General features: G+C 59.3%; 1 protein-coding gene across 1 annotated transcript; it reads left to right on the top strand.

Moving 5' to 3' along the window:
- Positions 1–1,136: 1,136 nt before the first annotated feature.
- Positions 1,137–8,940, top strand: TAMALIN (trafficking regulator and scaffold protein tamalin). The gene is made up of 8 exons (NM_001192141.1): positions 1,137–1,459; positions 3,491–3,540; positions 5,131–5,185; positions 5,292–5,394; positions 6,523–6,616; positions 6,715–6,781; positions 7,146–7,212; positions 7,729–8,940. Exons 1-8 carry the CDS (start codon positions 1,208–1,210, stop codon positions 8,223–8,225), a joined length of 1,185 nt encoding a protein of 394 aa, NP_001179070.1. The 5' UTR covers positions 1,137–1,207; the 3' UTR covers positions 8,226–8,940.
- The last annotated feature ends 737 nt before the right edge of the window (positions 8,941–9,677 follow it).

Here is a 9,677-nt window from a genome sequence, read left to right as displayed (position 1 = left end):
TGTAACACACAGAACAGTGTGCAGAGCACATGGTAAATGCCTCATAAATGTCAGCTATTAATATAAAGGCATAACACAGACTCGGGAACACTGGAGGAGGGGACAGATGAGGACAGTGCATTCCTGGCTTCTATTTAGTGGCAGACGAGATGTGGAGCCCTCAGCTCGCGGTGCTGACGCCCTGTGGTGGCTGGCCACTCTTCAGACGCCAGGCCTGACCTACCACTTCCTCCTCTCACTTCTGATTCAGGTACCACTGACGACAGAGACTTCGGCTGGGCTATTCCCACCACTCTCGTAGGCTGGCCGCCACAGACAACACAGCCGAGGGTGGGGGGGCGGTAGTCCCCAAGAAGGGTCAGAGAATTGTTGAGCACCAACCCCCAATCCTGAGCACCCCCTCAGCGCACCTTATGCCCTGCCATGAGTCAGCCCCACAGTAAGCATCTGTCTGCTGGAGAAACATTACCTGAGCCCCAACATCAGGAGGTGAGGCTGACGAGCCAGAATTAAGTCCACTACTCTCTGGGTTTCCCTCTCTTTCCTTTTCCCTTGACCTGGGGAGGAGAGGCAGCTCTTTTCAACTGTTCTGGGAGCTATGTAAAGAGGAGACCCTCGACCCTTACATCCCCCAGTGGCTTCCACACAGTTACTTCAGGGCCATCTTTTTCCTCCCCACCAGAGACCTCACCCCTCCTTCTCCTAGCCTAAAGTCTCCTGCAGCCCCCTGGGTCTCCTCAAATCTTACTCTGGGCCTCCAAACCTCCTTCTAAAGACTCCTTACTGTCACTCCACTGCCAAATCTCGTGCACAAGCCGCTTCACAGGCTCCCCGTCTCTCAGGTATCATAGAGACCCATAGTCCGCCCCGGGATGCCCTGCAACGCCCCCCGCCCCGCCCCCGCTCCTTTCAGCTGCTAGCTTTTCCCCCTAGGGCCGGGAGCTCGAGGTCCCCAAGGGTTTCCCTGGTCTAGGCAAGGCTCAGGAGTAGTGGGCGGGGCTCCGGAGCAGCGGGCTCCGCCCCGAAGGCGGAGCCAACCGCGTAGGGGGCGAGGCCCCGTGAGGCCGCTCCCCGCCCGCCCCTTCAGCCCGCCCCGCTCCCCGAGCCTATAAAGGGAGGCGACCCACCACTCTCCAGGCTGGCATCCTAGAGCCACCGCCAGCCCCGCCGCGCGGAGAAAGCGCCACCAGAGAGGGGCGCCGGAGCCATGACCCTTCGCCGACTCAGGAAGCTGCAGCAGAAAGAGGAGGCGGCGGCCGCCCCAGACCCCTCCGCTCGGGCTCCTGACTCGGAAGCCGCTCCCGCCGCTCCGACCCCGACCCCGGCCTCGGGCCCCCCTGCTGCAGCCGCCGGCCCTGGGACCCCCGGGGACGAGCTGTACGCAGCGCTGGAGGACTACCACCCCGCCGAGCTGTATCGCGCGCTCGCGGTGTCCGGGGGCACCCTGCCCCGCCGAAAGGTGCGTACCTCCCCAACTCCCGCGGACCCCCTCGGCCCCCGGTCCCCATGGACGCCTGAGGATCCCCACCCACACCATACTCCTGGGGTCCCCGAGTCCCCCAGTTCCTCCCCCGGCCTCTGATCCCCACGGACACCTTCAGATCCTGCTGGGTCCCCTCGACCCCTCTGCTCAGAAGGCGCAAACTCCCCCATCCCCGGCTCCACGCCGCTCGCGAGCTGGGCGGCTCTCCACTCCCCACGCGCCGCTGCCCCGTCTCGCTGCTCTCCTTCCTGCTGCTTCCTCAAGTTGCCTTCCCCTCGCCCCAACCGGCCATCGCCACCCCGCCCCAGCCCCGCCTCCCCGCGTCCAGGAGTATTGAGGTCCCCAGGATCCCCCCGCCCCGGCTTCTCCCGTGGGAGCAAGAGGCCTCGAGCTGGGGTCCGGCCGCTAGTCGATTCAAGTTGAGAGTCGGCGGGCCCGGGGTGGGACTCTCGCCAAGGAAGTGCCTGCGGGGCCGCCGACTCCGAAAGCTCACCCTTCCGAGGGGGCGCCGGAATTCCTGGGCTCGGCCGCCTCACCCTGCGTCTGAGGTGCGGGGCGCGAGGCCACGGCTCCCTGGACGTCAGCGGCGACCGGACGCGGTGGGAGGGTTCGCAGGGCGCCCGCTGGGCAGGAAGGATGCGGGCCGCGCCCGCCCTCGAAGTCTCCCCCTCCGCCGGGCTTTTCCTCTGGCCCGACGGGGACCCGAGCGCTCAGAAAGGAAACTCAAGACCCAGGTTAAGGAGAGGGGACTGGTGGCCTTTCCCAGCTCAGCCCCCCCTCCTCTTCCTCTGGCCCCTGGCTCCCCCCCCAACACAATGAACAGCTTGTTGAGAATTTGCATTTTATGAAAATCGGGTGGAAAGACAAAGGGGTCTCTCTATGCTGCCCAGTCCTTCCTCCCTGGCCCGTTTGGGAACTGTCCCCACCCTTGAGGCCCGTCTGTAAGGTTCTAGAGAAGGAGGGCTTCCTTCTCTTCCTGGCCTCGGGGTAGCCTGGGGGGAGAGTTAACTAGCGCACTGACCAGGAAGCTCCTGGATTGTTTGGGGCTCGCGGGGCAAGGGCTGATCTGGAACCGAGCTTCTTCCAAGCATCAGTCATTTAGGGAGGGAAAGACACTGCTTTAGTTTCTCAAGGACCCAAAAGAGGTAGGGAGTCCCTCAGCTCTGTCGTCCCTCCTACCAAAAAGCAAATGAAACCAACCAAACAACAATAACAAAACCTTCCCATCTCTCTCCTTGAGTGTAGTGAGACTTAACAAGTCTGAGATCAAAGTTTTTGTTTTGTCCCAGAAAGCAACAACATGTATCACAATGCTGAGGGACCCAGGTGGAGCTGGGCACAGCTGGCCACCTGCAGCTGGACTCCATAGTTTGAGGGAGGGGGCTTGGCCCCTCTATCCCCTGCCTTACCATGCTTAAGCTGAGATTCCAGCCCTCTAGACCAGGGCCCCTGACCCCAGCTCCTGCAAGCCACTCTCTGTGACTGAGAAATTAGAAGAGATCTGACTGGCCTTGGTGGCTCTGAAATGTCTTGATAGGCAAGCCCAGGGGCCCCTGCCCTTCTCTGAATAATATCTAGGAAGAGCCCCTGCTTCACCTTTTGGGGTCTAGGGTGCCGAGCCCCTGCAGACATGCACCCTGGGGGCAGAGGCTATTCTACCTAGAGTCATGAAAACCCCCACCCCTTCCAGACTAGGAACCAGGACAGGACTTAGAGGTTCATGCATCTGGAGCCCAGGAGATTGTTGTGTTCCCGAGGTCCCAGTTGTGGGGATAAAGCTTAGGGAGAAAGCTGTGGAGTGATATTGATGGTGGCACTCTAGGGTTAGTTACTCCAGCATCAGAAGAGCAGGTGTGGAGCTGGAACAGGACAGATAGGCAACAGGAAGTGAGATGCTGGGTCTAGGACTTGAGCCCAGGCGAGGAACCCCACAAAGGAGGGCTCTCAGCATCTGCTCCAGGACACCTCCCTCTCACCTGCTTCTTCCTGACTCTCCTTCCCACCCAGGGCTCAGGATTCCGCTGGAAGAACCTCAGCCAGAGTCCTGAACAGCAGCGGTGAGTCACCAGTACCCCCACCTCTGCCCTGGTCCAAAGGATGAAGTGCTGGGGAGGGGGCAGCACGACACAGCATCTCAGCCCACCCAGGGGGAGTCGTGCTCCCACCCTTTCAGCACGGTGCCCTCACCAGGAATGAGGGGCAGGTGGGGGTGTGGGCTGTGTGAAGGGGGTGGCAGAGGAAGGAGGGAGGGACTTTTGAGTCATCAGGTGCTCCTTAAACCACCCCCAGTCCCTGCCAGTCACCCCTCCCTGGAGAAATCTGGATCTGGGAAGAGGGAAGCAGGAGGAGTTTGGGGGGCTCCCCTGGGCCTTCCCAGCCCAACAAACCCTGAAGGCCCACACCATGGCAAGCTGCATCCAGCTGCTCGACTGTCTAGCCCTGCACCCAAAACCTCAGTGCTCTGCTAGTCCCATCGGTGGTGGCCTCTAAGGAAGGGCCTGGGGTGAGGGCAGAAGGACTAGCCCTACTCTGCCTGTGTCCCATCCTGATGTGAGCCTGGTTTCTAAAATGGATCAGCAGACTGTGGCCTGCTGGCCAGATTGGCCTTGAGCTGAGAGTTGTTTTGATATTTCTCAAGGGTTGTAAAAATAAAGACAAAGAACAATATAAGACAGAGGCTGTCAAATAATTCAGGTCTCGAAAAGAAAAGCTGAAATATTTACCGTCTGACCCTTTGCAGGAAAACTTTGCCAACCCTTTTAGAAAACCAGGGAGCACTGGAGTAGACACAGTCACCCTGCCCCCACCCCCACCCCGGCCCAAATACACACAGAGAGGAAAAGGCCTGCCTGCAATGCAGGGAGGAGCTCGCGCTGGGGTAGGGAGTTGCCGATCAGCTTTTGGGGGGCGGGTATGTGGGTCAGGCTGGGCACTGAGAGGCCTGGGTCTCCAGGGCCTTGCTGAGGCCGAGAGCCTTGAAGGAGACTTTGGAGGCTGCTTCAGCTCGGCTTCTGGCGGGGCGGGAAGGAAGGGGGTGGGAGTGGGCAGAGGAAACTCTGGGCTCCCCCAGCAGACGAAGATCTGGAGCAGCTCCAGACCATTGTGTCCAGTGGGCAGGCCTTCAGTGCGGGAAGGGGCGGCCTCGAGTCTCCCCTCCCCCCAGCCCTCACATCTGGTGGGCTGGCCTCACCGCAGCTGGGAGGGGCAGCTGGGGTCCGGGCTGAGCCTCGTGACCGGCCTCTGGGGGTGGGGCCAGCCCTCTCCCCAAGGCTCTGGAGCAGACAGCGCTCCAGGCTGGGGCCGAATTGGGGGCCTCAGCTAGTCAGTCAGTAGTATTCTGGGGCTCACTAGGAAGCTGGGAGTGTGGCCGAAAAACTCAACTAGTTCAACTGGCTCTGGGGGCTAGCCATTGCAGTGTGTCCCCCACTCGAGGGGATTGATTTTGTGTGGCTCGATGAAGCTGATTTCAGTATGGGGAAGGACATTCCAACAGCTGGGGATGAGTGTGGCTTGTCACTGGAGACAGTAAGCCCTGCCTTGATGTTCCAGAGCAGACTCTGGCATCAGGGGAGGGCCACACTATTGGCCTGCCAGGCTCCTCTTTAATCCTGACAGACTTGATGAGATGGCCCCTGTGTCTCCTGCAGGAAAGTGCTGACTTTGGAGAAGGAGGAGAACCAGACCTTTGGCTTTGAGATCCAGGTGGGAGAGAAGCTGGGTGCAGAGGGAGGGAAGGGTTGGGAGGCAGTCTGAGGGACGGGTGGATCCTGCTCCACCCCTGGGCTGAGGGTCCCCTTGCCTGTTACAGACGTATGGCCTTCACCATCGAGAGGAGCAGCGTGTGGAGATGGTGACCTTTGTCTGCCGGGTTCATGAGTCCAGCCCTGCCCAGCTGGCAGGGCTCACACCAGGTGGGGCCTGAGCCCAGGACACGGGGCTCTGGGAAGGGAGTATGACCTTATTCCCAAGCAGATGGGGCAAGAAATCCAATCAGTTCTCCTTCCTCCTCCTATTTCGAGAAGGCCAGAAAGAAGAATGAGTTGGTAGATTTACCATTTACTGTATGATCTTGAATATTCCCAACACTGGAGGCAGTAACATGTCCTCATATCAGTGTGGTGAGGGGCTTTCCTGGGCACAAAGCCAGGGCCTGCCTGGGAAATGGCAGATATTGCCACAGCTATTCTGCCTCCTCCTGGCGATCTGGCAACCCAGCATGGGCAGGAGTCATCGAGAGAGCAAGTCCATCGTGTTTCCAACCTGGCCCAGTACTGGGGTACTTATGATACTTCCTCTAACAAGGACATGGTGCTGCCAGTAGGAGACCTTTGGGACTGGCCAAATCTAGAGCCCCAAGTCCCGGAAGGGGCAGCCTGAGACTGCACGAACTGAGCACCCTCGCCACCCCCCCTCCAATTCTATACCCATTTTCTTTCTGGAAGCCTTCATCTCCTTGCCCATTCACCAGCAGCCTCTGGTAGCTAAGTGGTATACTGCAGCTTTGCAAGATGGTTTCTCATCCCCTTGGTAGCCACCACAGGGGTCCACCCCTCCTTTTCCAATTGGGCAGTGGGTCCTAAGAGAGGGTGGTCTGCTCTGCTGGAGGTCGGGAGGCTCTGCAGCAGCCTAGGGTGTCAGAGGTTGAGGCCTCAAGCTTGGGAGCCAGTGTTAACGTTCCCGGCGTGGTGCTCCTCACCCTCCTGCCTTCCTGTCTCAGCTGGGTTTCTCTGGTGACAGCCTGTGGGCTGGACCGAAATAACCAGCTCTGGGGGAAGCCCAGGCTTGCTGGGAGGGCTCAGCCTTTGGGGACAGAGCTTCCTGAGAGTGAGATGAGGATGAGGATGTGGATGTTTGAGGGTCCTGGCCCCTATGCTAGGGTGCCAGGTCTGCACAAGATCGCCCCAGAACCATGAGTGGGGGTAGGAAGCTCAGGAGAGTTCTGTGGGGTTATTACCCCTACCCTTTGTGGTGAAGATAGGGGACTGAAATTCTTCCACACGCCCCGTGGAGCAAATGCTGATCCCCTCTCTGCTTGGCAGGGGATACCATTGCCAGCGTCAACGGCCTGAATGTGGAAGGCATCCGACATCGGGAGATTGTCGACATCATTAAGGCATCTGGCAACGTTCTCAGGTACATCCAGGTGTTGTGGTCTCTAGGGGATTCCTGAGCGCAGCCTTTCTTCCCCACCCTGTGGGCCCACTCATCCTTTGATTCCCCTGTCTCCTCAGACTGGAAACTCTGTACGGGACATCAATTAGGAAGGCGGAACTGGAGGCTCGTCTGCAGTACCTGAAGGTAAAGCAGCCTGGAAACCATCCAGCCGCCAGGTTCCTCTTCCCAAGCCCCTGCCCCTGCAGGCCCCACTGTTTGTTTTTTTTTTTTTCCTGGTTGTGCTGGGTCTTAGTTGTGGCATGTGGGATATTCACTGTGGCACGCAGGATCTTTAGTTATGGCATGGGAGGCTTAGTTCCCTCTCTGGGAACACAGAGTCTTAATCACTGAACCACCAGAGGAATCCTCCTACTCTTTTTGGGGGGTCGTTTATCTGCCTGACCTCCTTTTAACCTTAAGGTTTCTTCTGTACTCCCCGATCCCTCAGTCTGTAGCCACCCTGGTTAGTTTCTTGCTGACTCCTGACAGGTGGGTGTGTCTCTTGCAGCAAACCCTGTATGAGAAGTGGGGAGAATACAGGTCCCTGATGGTGCAGGAGCAGCGGCTGGTGCATGGTGAGTAGATCAGTGTTGGGAAGGGTCACTTGTGCCCCCATCTCTACCCCCATACCTGCTTCCCCCTAGGAACTAGTCCGTTACTTCCCCTTCCAAGTTTTGCTGAACTACTACTCTGGGTACAATGCTGCCCTGGGCTGATGCCCACATATTTTCATTCTCACAATAGTGCCCAGAAGGAAATTACTACACAGAACCATCTCCATTTTACAGGTGGGAACACCAAGGCTCCAAAAGCTTGTTTCAGGCCCCTTTCCTGACTCTTGTGTCACAGTTCAGTTCCGTTCAGTCGCTCAGTCGTGTCCAACTCTTTGCGACCCCATGAATTGCAGCACGCGACCCTCATAAGGATCTGAGTGTATAATTCGTGTTTTACAGACCGGGGAAGTAGGGTTCAAAGTTTTGACTTGCCCAAGGGCCACACTGATGGTCATCAGGAAGGGGTGAAGGTCCCCTACCCGTGTCCTCTGACGTCTGCCCCCCGCCCCCCCCCCGCCCCGTGTCTTCTGCCCCCAGGTCTCGTGGTGAAGGACCCGAGCATCTATGACACGCTGGAGTCGGTGCGCTCCTGCCTGTACGGCGCGGGCCTGCTCCCGGGCTCGCTGCCCTTCGGGCCTCTGCTGGCCGCCCCGGGAGGCTCCCGCGGGGGAGCGCGGCGGACCGGGGGCGACTCAGACGATGCAGTCTATCACACGTGCTTCTTCGGGGGCGCTGAGCCGCCTGCGCCCCCCCCGCCGCCGCCGCCGCCCCTCGCGCGCCTGCCGGGACCGGGCGCGGCGGACGCTTCGGCCCCGGGGTCCCGGGCGATGCTGAGCCGCAGCGCCAGCGTGCGGTGCGCGGGCCCCGGGGGCGGCGGCGGCGGCGCGCCCAGCGCGCTCTGGACTGAGGCTCGCGAGCAGGCCCTGTGTGGCCCCGGCCTGCGCAAAACCAAGTACCGCAGCTTCCGCCGGCGGCTGCTCAAGTTCATCCCCGGACTCAATCGCTCCCTGGAGGAGGAGGAGAGCCAGCTGTAGGGGCGGGGGCGGGCGGGGGAACGTATTTATTTATTTATTCTTTCCAGCCAGTGCAAAAAGGGGGCGGGGGCGGTCGTTTGGCCGCCACGGGGACTCCAAGAGCCCAGAGTAGCCGGAGAGGGTCCTTGGCAACCCCAGCTGGTCCTGGCAAGTCTCTGCAGAGTGGTGAACCCAGCCCCAGGCCTCTTTAGTTGTCCTCCCCCAAACTACAGTGGGAGGTGGGCACAGGAGAACCAGAGAGTTCGGGGTTGGGAGAGGTTCGGGGGCCAAAAATGGGACGTGCCATCCTACATCTGGGTCAGTAGTGCCTTGTGGGGTGTCCAGGAAAACTCCTCCTCCAGGTAGGGGGACCCTGTCCCACGAAGCCCTCTCCTCAGCTTTACTTGCTCCCCACCCTTGGCCACGGGGAGAAATGGCCTCCGCCCGGTCGTTCCCCTACCCACCCCACACAGACACAGTTCCAGTTATCCAGTGGGCACTTGAGGGGGCCCAAGGTGCTGGTCTCCCTCCCTCTCAGCCTTGACCCTTAAGGGCTTGGCCCCCCTAGGGGCCTGTAACTAAGTGGGGTCCTACTGGGCAGGGGTCCTGGGTCCTCTGCCCTTGGGAGATAGGAATGGGCACATCCGGGTGGGTGAGGGCAGTACAGACTGTTCCACCATTTGCATATTGTTGCTTCTGAACCACAAACTGTATAAAATGGACGGTTTTTTGCATCTGTGTCAGTGTGGTAACTGCCTGAGGGGGAGGATTGGGCTCCGGCAAGCTCTGACTCCACCACTCCGCCCTTCAACACACACACAGACACGCACACTATATTTTACATCTTATTTGCTTGGAGCCTGCAGCCAGGGAAATAGACTAGGGGATTCTGACTTACATGTATGGGCCTGAACTAGAGGCCCCACACTGCTTCAGAACTTGGGCCTCTTGTTTAATGCATCTAGAACCCCCCCTCCCCAAATACCACAGCAGCTGGAGTAGAGGTTCCTCTAAACCTAGCCTTGCGTAAACAGCTGTTTGGCGTGCTCTCTCCTAGGAATCTGGGGCCTCCTGCATAGGAGTCCCTAGCCATCATCCCCCCAGCCTGTGACAGGCCAAATCACGGGTCACTCGTTCTACAACTCCTCAAAGGTGTCCCGTCACTCCCAGGATAAGAGTCTAATCCCTACGCAGGCGCATCTGACCCCTGCCTGCCTCGTCTTCTTCCTCCCCTCTCGCTCCCTGCTCTGGCCACCTTGCCCATGTGGCACTTCAGGCGTCCCGCCCTCAGTGTCTCTGCACTTGCTCTGTCCACAGTTGGCTCCTTTGGTATTCAGCATGGCCTCCCCAGGGCCCTCCCATTTGGTCTAAAATATGGCCGAGCCTTGTTTTATTTGCATCATATTACTCATCCCCATCTGAAACTGTCTTGACTTGGATGGGTTTGGGTTTTTGCCTGGCTCCCTTCCCCAC

The sequence above is a fragment of the Bos taurus genome, chromosome 5, assembly GCF_002263795.3.
Source record: "Bos taurus isolate L1 Dominette 01449 registration number 42190680 breed Hereford chromosome 5, ARS-UCD2.0, whole genome shotgun sequence".
Taxonomy (NCBI): domain Eukaryota; kingdom Metazoa; phylum Chordata; class Mammalia; order Artiodactyla; family Bovidae; genus Bos; species Bos taurus.
This window is presented reverse-complemented; position numbering and strand designations above follow the sequence as displayed.